This window comes from Rhipicephalus microplus, chromosome 1 (genome assembly GCF_043290135.1).
Source record: "Rhipicephalus microplus isolate Deutch F79 chromosome 1, USDA_Rmic, whole genome shotgun sequence".
Classification (NCBI taxonomy): domain Eukaryota; kingdom Metazoa; phylum Arthropoda; class Arachnida; order Ixodida; family Ixodidae; genus Rhipicephalus; species Rhipicephalus microplus.
In genome coordinates, this window is record NC_134700.1 from 258,020,635 (window position 1) to 258,036,440 (window position 15,806).

Sequence of the window (15,806 nt, forward strand, 5' to 3'; positions counted from 1 at the left end):
TGTGTGACTTAACGCTACCTTGCTGCAGTTTCTCAACATGAAGAAAATAAAACTGCTTAAAAAATCTGCGTGGTAGGCATTCTTCGCAAGGGTAATCGAATAACATTTTTTTTCTTCTTAGTTCTCAAAGTGTGGTGGAAGAGAAGTAATTGCACAAATATTCCCGCTGGGCAAGCAGAACACCCAGCAACCTGCCTTTCTTTACGAGGTTCGGCGCACCTTGTATGTACATTCTCGCTTTGTCATCTTGAGCCTACACTCTACTGGTTATATTATTTCTGTCTCAACATTTTCACGTTACAAAACTACCTAGTATTCGTTCATAATCAATGCAATACTGTGCGAGTAGTATAGGCAACGCAATGCTCAAGAAAAAAAAAAAACTTCACCTCCATAGATATGTCGGAAAAAAATGCTCGATTTCTGAAATGCCACTGCGAAGTGCCTTCTAGCAAGACATTTGTGGGTAAAGTAATGCTACTTTATTACGATTATTAAAAAAACACTGGTTTGCTTGCATTATGTGTTACGTACACCTTTTTATATCCCAGTATGTATTGAACCAAAGTGCCTTTAGATATTTCTTGCTGAGCCCGACTTACTCCTTGAAATTAGGGCCCCAAAATGATGTCGTTTTTTATTTACTTCTTGCGTAGGTATTTTTTTTTATTTTTGGAAGTTTTAGGTCTGTAGTCTGCGAATTCGAAGTCAAATAGTGATGACGTGGCGCACAGCATGTCTTCTCTTTCACGAGATGACAGGCCTAGAAGAAAATAAGATCACTGCGGCTACCTCATTACCCGTATGCAGCCGGTTCTTTAGCGTCGAAGAAAAGCCATCTTCGCTTCTCTGGGGGAAAAGAAGTAATGAACTGCAGGGAGTCTAACGATAAGAGGCCGTCGATGGCTCACCTCTCTTGGGGGTCTGTGAGTTTGGATGGACAGTGACGAAGCTTTGTAGACACATGGCGAGTTTGGTCACGCAGGACGGTCAAGAAGAGGTGAGCCTGAGGGCGACGCCTAGCGTCGTGAACAGGGAACAGAGCACCAGCCTCAACTCCACCGAGACTGGAAGCAGGGCCCGCGATGGCGAGAAGTCGTGCTGCGTGGCGGCTCTTTTCTCGCCTGCGGGATCGCGTGGCAGTAAAAGAAAAGAAGAAGAAAGCAAGAGGAGAGAAGACTTTGATGTGAAAAAAGAAGAAAAAGTGGATGGTATGCAAAGTCATTTAGGTTCTGGCCGATGGTGTCCTTCGCTCATCTTAACTGACAGCGACTATTATGAACGAACTTTGAATTGGTTATAGATGATTTTCGTGGAGACTGCATTATTCATTTTGTTACGTCAAAGTGCAATTTACCGAGTTTACCCTGAGATCTCTTCCTATTCTTCGTTTCGTACATCAGATGCAACGCCAGGCGGAGGGAGGTCTTGCGGGAGATGCATTCGCGCAAATAAATAGCTCAATGGTTTTACCATACGTTCATAATGTGACCTTTTTTTTTAGCGTTTTCAGGCTCAGTAAAAAATATACATGTTTTCACAACGAACACCGTTATTCATACGGTTGTAAATGGTTGTTGCGGATCGCTTGGTGTCTCTTTGTTTTTGTTTATTGGTTTTTGCATAAATAGTTTCGTTAGCTCACAGTTATAGCCAATCGCAGCGACCACGCTTACAAAGACGAAATGCAAGGGCGAGACACGTGTACTTAAACGTTTCGCTGACCGAACTTATTCTATGTGTTTCAATGCGTGACACCTAATGTATTAAACGGGGTACAAGGAATAATCGAAAAGAGCCGTCATGTGTCAACCCGTAATTGGTATAGCTAAATCGCAAGCAGTATTACATGGCTGACCAGGCTACATCTCGCGTAAGCTGGGCAATGACTGACACGCTCGGCAACGGACACTTAAGTACCAGTGCTCGAATTCTGCAAAAAGCAAACAAAGCTACGCTCACAGAGACAACAACAACGAGATCGCAATGAAAAACACGCTGTGTTCGCGAAAACACACCTACCGTTGAGCACGTGCACCACGACGCTTGTGGAATCGGCGTTCGACGGGCCGCAGGTGTAGTTGCCGGAGTCTTGCGGCCGGGCGTTTCGTATGAAGAGGCTGCTGACGTACGCGTCAGGAGGGCGCTTGGCACCCGAGATGTGGCCCGGGCCGCCCTTCGTCTCGTCGTAGTTGATAACGCGGTCGTTGTGGTACCAGAACACAAACACTGGCGGCTCGGGACTGTGCTCGATCGCGCAGCTCACGTTGATCGACGAGCCACTGTTGATGAACAGCTCCGGTGCCTCCAGGATCCGTGCACGTGGAACTGGTGGAAGAAGATAAACAGCGCTTGTGGCAACCATTTAGTTCATGCTGCAACCTTTCACAGCAGTATCTCTTGATCGGTTGGTATATATGTTAGCGTGTTTCCTTACAGACGAGACAGCCAGACTAAACTAGGAGGTTCTCCATCTCTGAGCATTCTATACCGTTACTCAGGAAGTTGTTGCAAAGGGCCTCAATGTTAATGTAGCTTCAACTAAAGTGGATGGGTCTGCAGGGTCGGTGATCTTTCCTGCAACAGCGACAACGGTGAAGTTTCGTTTATCCCACCAGACATCATCGACAGCTGCGGAACTTGCGGCTCTACGTAGCGCAATTCAAGTCATTAAACACCAAGAAGCCAAGAAATGGAGCGTGTTCACGGACTCTAAGGCAGCACTACAGTGTTTGATATTTGCCTTACGCCGGGGACCTCATGAACAACTAGTGCTGGAAATTAGAGAGCTGCTTCACCACCTCTTCGACGAAGGACACAGAATCACGTTTCAGTGGCTTCCAAGTCACTGCGGCATATTGGGCAACGAACATGCCGATGCAGCTGCCCGATCAGCACACGAAGATTGTGAAGAAAATATTATACCATTTTCAAGGACTGATGCTGCAATGACCATCCGAAAAATCGCTAATGCAGAATTAAAATCCCCGTGGAACACGGAGTGCTTACGGCACACGCGACTGCGTAGACTAGACACGTCTCGTCGACTCCGGCCTCCGTATGGACTCTCTCGAGTCGAGACAACGGTGTTTTGCCGACTATGGCTTGGTGTCGCCTTCACCAAAGCTTTCGCCTTCCGAATCGGCATGGAAGACAGTGCTGCTTGTGGTCATTGCGGCAGCGATAAAACTATAGAGCACGTTCTTGTCACTGCCCTCGTTACAGCGTGCAAAGACGGCAACTAGCTGCTGCGTTAGCTCGCCTTGACGAGAGACCTTTGTCTGAACAATCAGTGCTGGAAAGACGACATGATTTGTGTGCTCACAGAAAATCAGTGAAGGCCTTACTAAACTTTTTGCGTGGCATAGACTGTAGCTGTTGTATAGACTGTAGCACCCCAGCTCCCCCCCCCCTTTTTTTTTCGCGCGCGTCTATTTCCCTCTTCGCTTTCTTTCCAATCTTTCTTCCCCATTCCCCCTTCCCCTAGTGCAGGGTAGCAAACCGGATACTCCTTTTTCTGGTTAACCTCCCTGCCTTTCCCTCATTTTATTCTCTCTAGCGATATGTAAAAGACAGAGCGAGGCTTTTTGTCAGGTGCAGCAGTTTTGCCATTTATGTCAGAGACACTGATGGGATCATGCGTGCAGCAAAAGCATTTCTCCGCGTAAAGTCTAGATAGCTTGTCCTTCAAAACCATTGTTGTGACTATAGTCGAAGCAAAACAACATTTTTCTCGCAAAAGTTAGTTGAACTGTCATGGTAGTCCGATTTATATTGCGTGCTTTTGGTTTGGATAATGTTGCTGATTATTTTTTAAAGAATAGGCTACGCAGCAAGTTTTCATGATACTTCGTCTACACTTTGCCCTACTAACTGACCTTTCCTTCGTCTTCACTTGGCTGTTCAAATACCCACGACACTTAGGCTTGTCTACTTCCTCTTTATTTTTGTTCATTTATTTATGCTTCTAACAGCCATTTTATTATCTAAAAGGTTGTACATTATATTCACCCTTTACTTACGCTTTCTTAATCTATTTGCGGAAGGGAATAGGTTTTTCCTTCCAGAAGCAATGTTTTACTAACAAGCCTTATGAAGCCATTTAATTGTTCATGCTTTTACCAAGTTGCCATAATTGTTTAAAGACCTACACAGGTTCATCTAAAGGAGGGGTGTTTGCTTTATTAGTAATATCGTGTTTCTACATAATGTTATCCAAATGTTCACAATTTTTCTCGTCTTTTTTTTCTCCTCTTATACTCTTTTCCTCTTCATTCTGTACTCCCGAAATAGTTAAATTGGGCAGTGCTCCTCTAAGTATCAGCTGAGAGCCTTCTCTGTCCATATTTCCTGGGTGTTCCTATGTTTTGGATACGCTTATCAAATAATAATAATGTGCACAAATAAACTTCATCGCCAAGTGCTCTCATATGTCAATTACATGGTATCTCAAATACACAGAAGACATCGTGAGTCACTTCTCAATTTTTTCAGAGTCAGCAATTCCATATGAAATGAATTAGAGTTGCAAAAGCAGTGAATGGGTTAGCTTCGAAAAACCAATTTTCTGATTTAGAACCAAGGATGCACAAACTAAGATAAATGCCTTCTCTATTCGTGTTCTTCTCTCTTGTTGAGAAGCTTGCCATGGCTACTAACGCAATCACATGATTGGCTAAATGTGGCTCATAGTAGATGCTGAAGGGTGTTTTGTTATTTAACGTGTAAGTGTATCATGCCGGGGTCTACCACAAGAAATATCCACCGTAGAGAAATATCCCACCGATACTACGCTGCAGTTCAAGAGAGAGAAAAAAAATGTCACAAAGGTGGGGAGGTTAACTAGACAAAGTTCAGTTTGCTACCCTGCACGGGGAGAGGGGAAGTAGAGAGAAACAAAAGAGAGAGAGGAGCGAGTACACATTGCACATAACGCACACACTGCACACAAAATTGTGAAACCTGTAAAGCCTTGCAGGTCAAGAACAAGTGCCTATATATACGGGATGATTGGTGAATGGTTGTGCTGGGAGAGTTTTAAAAGTCAACGCGTGCCGTTCGCGCTCCCTCGCCACGCGGCGAGCGATGAGGTGGTGGCGAGAGAGAGCGAATTGTCTCTTGGTGAGAAAACCCAGTGTCTCTCTTGCGCTTAAGCGCATGGACCATCACGACAGTAGCAGCAGCAGACGACGATGCAGCCTTCACCTAAGGTACTTCATCCTTTGAAACATTCCGTAATGTCAGAAACATCTCAAATTCTAAAGACAGTGCTGGGACGAAACATAAAAAAAAAGTGATGGAACTATGCAAGCGCTGACTCACAAGAACGAGTTTATTTGGCCGTAGCGAAATCTGCAACCACACAAAAAACAAAAACAAATAAATTATATGAAGACAGGTGTTCCTTAACGGCACATGAGTTAAGATTATGGTCAGTGTAAAGCTAATTGACAACCTTTTTTTTCTCAGCAAGTCTACGGAATGCATTCTTACATATCAGTCATTGTGTGCATGAATCACGTGAACATTCGACTGCAATGATTCCTGCATGTTTTCAAAACACTTGTTTAGTCAAAATGTGGCACGCAACCACACCTTCAAGGAAGCAGATCAGCATACTGCTCCTTTCATGCTTCAAGGTGCATGCATATTCTCGCAGTCGATCATGTAGGCAATGGCCTGTTTGCCCGTTGTAGGACATTTCCAGACAGCGGAATTTTATACATTATGTTCGATCGGCACGCAACGAATTATCGTGTGTGTTTTTGGAGCAAGATTGCGCAGCAAATTCTTGCACATGTCTTTCACCACACAATCCATTTTGTTTGTTGGGTACACTGAAAACGGCCGAGGCTTCGATTCGAGTTGAAAACATTTTGCGTATAAATAGGATGCAACATGAACAACTGGGAGGACTGTCGATGTCTTCCATTCAGCGCCATCGCATTCATTAACGGGATTTTGAGTACGAATTTCTTCACAAGTATTTCCCGAATAATTAAAAACAACATGTGGTTTAGGAAGGCAGGAAAAGTCTAGCTGTTGCTAGCAAGCTTTATTATGAAAATGTGGAATCACATATTGGAAGTCGGCTATTATATGAACGTTGAATTCAAGTTCACTAATGCAGATTTTCATCAAGAAAGAAGCCATATCATCAGAAAGGTAAAATTTTTAAAATGGTTTATGAAACGTCGTCTTATTCGACTTCATCACTACATAGTTATTTCAGACTACAAATGAAAGTTTCATTTTTCTGTTCCTCTCTTTTTTCCAGGTCTTATATTTTCAGCCATTTAAACAACTTTAATTTCACCATGGTATGCAAAACAAGGCACCCAGGCACGTGAGGAGTAATTAAGCTTGCTAAGATCTTATATAGTATGATTGAGAATGTGTCAAAAGCGTTCATTATACAATGAGAACTAATTAAACACCTCCTCCGAATGCTAATATTGTTTCACTCGAGATCTAGCTCACTTCTACCTTCCCACCCCCATATTGTTTTTCTTCATTCGGCATCACAATTTGAGCGGATGGCCGCTGCTATGACAAGCCGAGCGTGCCAAATTCGCTAATCCACCCCCGTTTCGAGCGGTGAGTTCTCGAAGTGCTTCCAGTCCTTCGTACGTTGGCCTGCGGTGATGTATAGTCGAGCAACTATCGCCATTTCGAAGGAGTCTCATTAACGCTCACAGATCTGGAAGACCACTGCTTGGACTCAGCTTTCAAATCCCGAATACTCAATTCAACGCCTTGAATCAGAAACTACCAGTCGAGTGAGCACCCAGTTAACTCTCGAAAATGGTCGAATACCACGCTCCTTCGCTGCGCGGTCAGTGCACGAACGGGCTGTCAGTGAGCTGCGCAAGCGGTCAAGCGCTTAAAAGATATTCGTGTGGTCGAATCGACAAAACGAGGAAACGAGGCACAGCTTTCCTCCGCTTTCCGAATGAAACATGATCAATAGACGTAACTTCAGTTTGTCACTTTCATCGCAGCAGGCCCCCTTCTTGTATCTCGTGAAGCAGGTAAATATTTTAATATTGCATTGCCGTACATTGCGCCAGTGACGGTGAGTGCTCCGCAAAGCAGCTTGTATTCATCTATCGAGGCAATCAATCGAAGTGGACTACGTGTTCGGAGGAGGCGGAATTACCTTTCTGGCCTATGTACTGATGCAAGCGGAACTAGCGTCGACGGCATGAAAGCATTAACGGAAAAGTGAATGACAGAGCCGAATGTAGGGTAAGGAAATACGCTTACGATATCTAAGGTTGCATCGCAATGAAGCACGTAACAGACGTAATCATACATAACGTGTAAAACATGGCGTGAGGAGGGGCGAGAAGGCATGTTTCCGTCGTATTCGCCAGCGAGACGCCGGAAGGCGGTACAAGACTACCAGACCATGTTCGCTGTCTCGACTGTGAGAAGTTGTTTATCATGTCGAGATCTACTTCCGCTCCGGACTCTCGTCGTTTTGTTGAAAAGGGAATGAGCGGTTAGATCGTAGGGGGGCGGAGTACAGAGAGAGAGAGAGAGAGAGAGAGAGCAAACACTTTTGCGGCGCGGCAGGAGGAGGCTTTGTTTGATCCTGCAGAGATGCTATATGCTCCAAATGGAATGAGAGTGAAGTTTGCGGGCGGAGAGGACGACGTCTTTTTGAAACTGGGCCAGGGCGTTTCTTTACAATGGAGAATGCGGGGTGAGTGATTGTGCAGCTGACTCGAATTCTACGCTGTCGCACACTTCCTTCTTTAGGCGTGCTGCTTGGTTTTAGGCGCCTTGGTACACGTCATGGTAAAACAAACAACCGAAAAAAAAAACCAAAAAAGGCCTTCGCCCATGAAAAGTATCAACTAGAGCTCTGATGGTGTCATTAGGCACTTCAAAACGTAAACGAGATCCAGACGCGAGCACACGCTCCAAACGAATAATGGACAGCTGAAGTTCAAACAGAAAGCGCGGAAGTCTACAAGTGGGACAAACGCAGTACTCATCGCTTTCTTCACCAGCATTAGTGGAGAAGCAAAGCGGGTGGCACATCTTCTGAACTTTTTAGCATTTGAGAGAGTGTTCTAATGGATCCTATTCTTATCGCGGTACAATATCCCTGCTTTGTGCATTCTCGTACTAAAGAGTGTGCAGGGCTACAAACAGTAGAAGTGTCGACTGAAGCCGGTCTCCGACAATGCAAATAAGCAAGGCGTAGTAAGCGAGAACAGCTCTACTGAAACTCCCACGTTTTTTTTTATTTTTTATCATTTATTTTTCTCATCTTGCACTGCTTCGAATCCCCTTGTAGCGTATGCAAATAATACTTATTAGGTTCCAAAGTTTACGAATCTACCCATTATCAATTTGGAGGCAATGGTTTATTTATTCATCAAACTGAAGCCTAGACAGGATTTATAGTTGGGATAAAATTAATGCATTCGCTTTCAAAGCGTGCTTTTTGCGGTAGCATTTCGATTAGGCTTTCTTAGCTGTTGTGCAGCATACATATATATTTATGCCTGGCTGGTGGTTAGTAGTGCTTGCGTGTTCTTTTTAACATGTGAATGGTGTTAAAACTTTTATATAAGTTATTTTAGTCAGAAGCCTAAAACCTGCGAAGGCAAGCTTGTGCATAGGCAAAAATCGGATGTATGCTTTAAGATACAAGGAAGGCAAAGTCATAATCAATATAGATGGTACAGCTGAGGTGGTGGAAAAACTCTACAGAAATACCGAAGCCGAAACAACCAGGATGATATCGTAAGAATCAATATCACCACAGAGGAATTCGACATCCTAGCAGTAATGACAGGGAAAATAACGACAGTAAGGACTGGGAAAGAGGCAAAAAGAGGCAAAGCCGTTGGCGAGGCGAAGGTGACAACGAACCTTCTAAAAGATGGCGGAGAAATTGCGTTAGAAAAACTGGCCACTTTATACACGAAGAGTTTCATGACGGGAAGGATACCAGAATCTTGGAAAAACGCCAACATCCTTTTAATTCATAAAAAACGAGACATCAGGGACTTGAAAGTTACAGGCTGAGTAAGTTACTGTCTGTTCTATACAACCTATTGGTAAAAATGATAGCTAATAGAACCTTGGCGATTTATAGAGATCAATAAACCAAATGACTAAGCAGAATTTTGTACAGCCTAATCCACAAAAGACCATATTCATACTATCAATCAGGAAATAGAGAACTGCGCGGATTACAACCAACTCCTATACATAGCTTTTATAGATTACGATAAAGCGTTTGACTCAGTCGAGGCATCAGAAGTAATGCAGGCAATGCGGAATCAGGATATCGTCTAGCCCTACATAAACAAACGGGAATAAATCTGCAGTTGATCCACAGCCACCATAATTCTCCATAAAGAAAGCGACAGAATTCTAATAAAGAAGGGTGTAAGTCAGGGAGACACGATCTCTCCAGTGGTATTCACCGCGTGTTTAAAGCAGGTTTTCTGGGTCCTAGATTGGGAAGAGTTGAGGATAAGAGTTAATCGAGAGTACCTTAGTAACTTGTGATTCGCTCATGACATTGCCTTGATGAGTAACTCAAAATACAAATAGAGCTCATGATTGCTGAACCGGACACGAAAAGCAGAAAAGTAGACCTGAAAATTAATATGCACAGAAATAAAGTGACGTGCAACAGTATCGGCAGAAAACAACACTTTGCGATAAGTGGAGAGATCCTGGAAGTACTAAAGAAATATGTCTACTTAAAACAGGTAGCAACCGCGGAGCCAAACCATGAAAGTGAACTATAGAGAAAACTAAGATGGGTTGGATCACATTTGGCAAACATTGTCAAATTAGGAATGGTAATCTGCTACTAACACTCAAGAGGAAGGTACATAACAGCTGCATCTGCCGGTACTTACCTAGGCAGCAAAAACTAAACTTGGAGGCTAACAAAATTGACTCAGCTTAAATTGAGGACGACGCAGCGAGCGATGGATAGGAAAATGATAGGTGTAACCTCAAGGGACAAGAAGACAGCGGAGTAGGTCAAGGAATGAACTGGTGTTAAGAATATTATAGTTGAAATCAAGGAGAACAAATGGACATGGGGTGGGGACGCGTCATGTAGGCAGAAGAGCCGCTGGTCATTAAGCGTAACTGACTGGATTTCCAGAGCAGGCAAACATACGAAGGGGAGACAAGAAGTGAGGTGGTCCGATGAGATTAAAAATATCGCAGGTATAACGCGGCAACCAAAAGCACAAGCCCGGGTTGATTGGTGAATCATGGGAGAGGCCTTTGCCCTGCAATGAGCGTAGTAAGGCTGATGATGATGCCAAGGATGATGAAGTATTTCCAACGTAAGCCCAGCCAAATGTCATTAACTATTATGCAATAACTCTACCTAAAGGTAATCTGCCAGTTGATATAAAGCTGGACTGGAATGCAAATAAAGATAAGAGGCATTGTGGTGCACTATAGTAACATTCCTGCAGGATATTCTTTACTGGACAAAAGTGAAAACACTGAAAGTAAGCGAAAAAATAAAACGCAACAAAAATGAAAACTAGAAAGAACTGTGGGCGGTACATATTGCGGAAAACGTATTGTAGGCATAGAATTCAAATTTCGTGCTGAATTCATAGGCTCCTAAATCCTAATTTAAGGTTGCGAGTGAAGGTGAAAGTGAGCGTACCCATTTAGACCGTACGGCGCTCTCGGAGGTGCGGTATTTGGCGCTTTTGCACACTTGTCACTGCTTCTCCCAAAGATACACCAGCGACGCCGCTGCATGGCGTTTTGATTGACTACGGCAAAGCGGATAGCTTCGGTGGGCGTAAAGAAGTTGCTCCCCGAACGATCGGAGTAGCCGCTTCACCGCAGCCGTCTGGCGAGGAGGTTTCCGACGCCTTCCAGTCGCCAGCTACGGCTGATTCGCCTTCGGTGTGAACTAGCCGGTGTGAATGAGTCATTAGTGTTTGTTTTTCGCGGTTGGAAGAGCCACTTCTGTAGTGGCACATTTTCCGAATAAGAAATCACGTAATAAAAATAACAGACAAAACATGTTGGGTACCGCAGATATCGGTGGGTTTTGCCTGTATCGATGAGCTGTGTTGCAATGTAGAAGAGAGAGAGAGAGAGAGAGAATAAAATAAGGGAAAGGCCGGGAGGTTAACCAGAAAATGGAGCACCTGGTTTGCTACCCTGCACTAGGGGAAGGGGGAATGGGGAAGAAAAGAAAGATGGGAAAGAAAGTGAAGAGGGAAATAGACGCGCGCAAAAAAAAGGAGGGGGGCTGGGGTGTTATAGTCTATACAATAGGCCACTGCCACGCAAAAAGTTCAGTAAGGCCTTCACCGATTTTCTGTGAGCCCACAAATCATGTCGCCTTTCAAGCACTGATAGTTCAGACAAAGGTCTGTCGTCTAGGCGAGCTAACACAGCAGCTAGTTGCCGTCTTTGCACGCTGTAACGAGGGCAGTGACAGAGAACGGGCTCTATAGTTTCATCGCTGCCGCAATGACCGCAAGCAGCACTGTCTTCAGCAATTTTGCCTTTTTGCTACAAGCTAATAAAGCAATATTGAAGGGGGGTATTCAAGCCATACTTTGGTATTACTGAGGACATTTTAGTGATGACAGTAAACTTCGACTGTAACTAGTGTTTAAAAACAGATTTTTTTTTTTTCGAGAACGTGCTGACATCCAACTCTCCGAAATGCTACTGTGGGGATGAAAAAGAGGATGGGCATATAATTCAGAGTGCGCAAATCACGCAAAGAAAGCATAACTAAATTTGGGAAGAAACAAGCAAGTTTGCACAGACGCTTCACTACGAGACTGTGGCCTTTAAAGCACCTTAAGCAAAAGTAAACATTTTGCTGAAAAAGAAATAGCCAAGAAGAAAAGACAGGGCTGTTAACCAAGTTTGGGACAAGCAGTTTGCTACCCTACGCATGAGAAAAATAATGGGAGAGATTAGACAAGCAGATGTGACAGTGGCGTCGAGTACCTCACCAGAGCTGAGGACTATAAAAGACTGCGGGTCTCATGTGTTAGGTGATGTCTTTCTCTCTTTACTATCTACATCTGCCTAAAGATCTGTCTGCAATGCTGGACTAGACAAGTGCTTGGTACGAAAAAGAGAGAGAGAATAATATGAGGAAAAGGGGGCAGGTTGACCAGAAGTAAGGGCATCCGGTTTGCTACCCTGCACTAAGGGAAGGGGGAATGCACTAAGGGAAAGTGGAATGCACTAAAGTAAAGGGGAATGTGGAAGAAAGATGAGAAAGAAAACGGAGAGCGAAATAGGCGCGCGAAAAAGAAAAAAAGAAAGTGAAGGTGCTATCGCCTATTCAATATGCCAGTACCACGCAAAAAAAAAAACTTAATTAGGCTTCCCCTGATTTTCTGTGCGAAGACAGATTTTTTCGGCTTTCGAGCACTAACCCTACTGACAAAGTTATGTGTTGCTATACGGAACGATGTGTTAGTCCATATACTGCGTGCAAGACTAAAACTGTTTTCGAATGGACGCCTGAATATCAATATGTGGTCCTGAGGACAAATTCTGCGTTATTTATTTATTTATTTATTTAATATACCTCAAAGGCCACCCAACAGGGGGCTTTACATGAGGGTGTGGGCAAACAATATAGGGTTAATAAAACAATGATTCTATGGCATTTTTAAATCTATCCGTGTTGCTATGATGGATGACACTTGGAGGAAGATCGTTCCAGTCCCTGGCTGCTTGAGCGAAGAAGGAGTGATGGTGGGCTGTGGTACATGCAGGAGGTGGGTACACGGCCTTGTGGTGGCTTGTGCGGGCTGAAGTACGATGAGCTGATTGAATGGGACAGTTGTAATGAAACGTATGATACATTTTGTGATACAAGGATAGTCTGGAAACCTTACGGCGTAGGTCAAGGTTAGGTAGATCTGCTATTCTTTTAAGGGTGGTAACACTGGTATGATACGAGTAATCTGAGTAGATGAATCTAACTGCTCGGTTTTGAATTAGTTCGATGGACTTACTTAGGTTAATTTGGAATGGGTCCCAAATGGCGGATGCGTACTCTAGTTTTGGGCGAATTAGTGTTTTATAGGCTAGTAATTTGACTGATGGAGGGGCAAGATGCAAGTTACGACGAAGGTAACCGAGAGCTCTGTTAGCATTGTTAACTATTTTACTTACGTGAAAAGACCAGTTTAGATTCTGTGAAATGTTAACACCGAGATATTTAATGGAACTTAGGGAAGAAACTATGGAGCCATTAATATTATAGTTAGTGGTGGGTAAGTTTTGGCGTCTGTGAAATGAAATAAGTGCAGTTTTATTAGTATTTAATACCATGAGCCATTTGCGACACCACTCGTCCAGCTTTAGTAGGTCCTGCTGGAGAGTAATTGTATCTGAAACGTTAGTAATAGGTCGGTAGATTACACAGTCGTCGGCAAAGAGGCGGATGTTAGATGAAATGTTATCGGGTAAATCATTGATGTAAATTAGGAAGAGGAGGGGTCCTAGAACTGTACCTTGTGGCACACCGGAGATTACGTTGGAAAGGGAAGAGGGCGTATCGTTAGCTTCAACAAATTGCTGACGGTTAGTGAGGAAGTCCTGAATCCAATTATAGACAAGTTGGTTAAGGCTTAATTGGGAGAGTTTTAGTAGTAGGCGGTTGTGGGGAACTTTGTCAAAGGCTTTCTCAAAGTCAATAAAAAGGGCGTCAACTGGTATGTTAAGGTCTACACTAGCGCTTAAGTCATGGATGAATAGTGCAAGCTGAGTATCGCATGAGAGTCCCCTTTGGAATCCATGTTGGTTAGGGTGAAAAAATTTAACTGAGGTAAGGAAGTTAGCGATTTGTGAATGAATTATATGTTCCATTATTTTTGAACAGACGCTGGTTAAGGAAATTGGCCGGTAACTAGATGAACCATGTTATCATGTTATTTTTAAATCTAGTTTCAGCTGAGAATAATTTTTATAGAGGCGAGAATGCTGTAGGCCTATGTGCTCAAACTTGGGTGCATGTTAAAAAATCCCAGGTGGTAGAAATTTCCTGAGCCCTCCACTACGACGTCTTTTATAGTCATATGGTGGTTTTCGGACGTTAAATTTCACATATAAACAATCAGTTGGCAACAAAATTTTTCTTTGGTTGCTCATTATTTACTCTGGGTAAACACTGTTTTTTTTCTTTTTTCACTGCTTACTTTATAGAAGCAGAACTTCCAACGTAAAGTAAATATCACCCTCTTCAGAGCAAGCCAGTAAGAACACAACAATAATATCGATATCGGGACCATGCCTGCAATGTTAATTATTCATAAAACAAAAACAAAAGCAAGAGAAAAGCCACAGTTGATGTCTGCGATAATCGATTTTATAATTACTTTCGCATTTCCAAAAAAAATATAAAAACTTTGGAGAAAAGAAAGGCGCCTCTTGCACTTTTGTACGAAAATTTTATGTACAAATAATTTCCTCCCGCTATTGAAGGTTCGTTTGCATGCCTACGCACCCAAGACGGCCAGTCGTACAAAGTAGGAGATGAGCGGGTGCATGTTGATCTGGCACTCGTAATCCCCGGCGTCGGTGGGCTGCATACGCTTGATCTGCAGCATCCAGTCTTCGGAGCGATCCATGTGCACAGACTGAAACCGGTCGTCAGCCGTGTACGTCGTCAGGCCCACCGTGAGGACATGGAAGTCGCGGCGGCGTATCCATGACACCTGCATGCGAAGACGCTGTGTGAGAGGTTTGTAATAATTGTTGGGGTTTTATGTTTAAAAACCACAATATGTGAGAAACGTTGTAGTGAAGGACTCAGGAGAGTTCGACCACCTGGGGTTCTTGAAAAAAAATCTAAGCACATGGCGACCAAGCATTTTGCCTTCATCGAAATCCGGTGGCCATGGCCGTAATTTGATCCCACAACCTACGACTATAGGGTCCGCAGTCAAGCAAGATAGCCACTAGACATTCGCATCAAATGGATAGTCTTTGCCTAAAGAGCGTTGCGCTGTGATTGATTGATTCATTCATTCATTCATTCGTTGATGGATTGAATGATTAATTCTTTCATTCATTCGTTGATGGATTGAATGATTAATTCTTTCATTCACTCATTCATTCATTCATTGAGTGAGTGAGTGAGTGAGGGAGGGAGGGAGGGAGGGAGGGAGGGAGGGAGGGAGGGAGGGAGGGAGTATTTAAATAACCAAATATAGCATATTGTAACGGTAGGATGAGAACGACGAAGAAGACAAAGAGGAGGACGATGTTGTCAGATCTGTGAGCCAACTGGGCGCCATCTTGTCCACCACCGAGTTTATTCCTCGTTTTATAAAGTAAAGTTATTCTCCCGTAACATCATTGGTGGAGGTGCGGGGTAGCTGACACGAGTGGAGCTGCGGCTTCTATTTCCCGACGGACAATACGGACAACGTCACCGGGACTTTCCGTAGAAGGCAGGCGAGGGTCTTCGCATGTGGACGTTGCAGCCGTGTTTGGAAGCCGGGCAAACTGGTGGAGAACACGGCGGCTCTTCGCTTCTTCAAAGCGCCGGCATTCAGAAATAATGTCGTGGACCGTAGATGAATTCTTGAACACAAGAAGGTGAAAGGCGTCATCTGCTATGCCCTTAATAATATGGCCAACCTTATCGGCTTCAAGTGGTCCATCTGCCTGTGCTACCTGGACGACGTTATCGTTTTTTCGCCTTCTTTTGCGACGCACCTTGAAAGGCTATCGAAAATCTTATCTGTCTTTCGTAAGGCGGGCCTGCAACTCAATTCGGCAAAGTGCCACTTCGGCCGTCGTGA

General features: G+C 43.8%; 1 protein-coding gene across 1 annotated transcript in view; it reads right to left on the reverse strand.

Annotated features, from left to right (window-relative positions):
* Window positions 1-14,720, reverse strand: part of LOC142767253 (zwei Ig domain protein zig-8-like) — a 34,045-nt gene extending 19,325 nt beyond the window's left edge. Inside the window, exons 1-3 of the mRNA XM_075868548.1 lie at window positions 14,504-14,720; window positions 2,023-2,328; window positions 912-1,124 (exon numbers count right to left, since the gene is read on the reverse strand). Coding sequence (XP_075724663.1) covers window positions 991-1,124; window positions 2,023-2,328; window positions 14,504-14,720 — 657 coding nt within the window. The 3' untranslated portion in view covers window positions 912-990. The remainder of the gene's footprint in view (window positions 1-911; window positions 1,125-2,022; window positions 2,329-14,503) is intronic.
* Window positions 14,721-15,806: the final 1,086 nt, after the last annotated feature.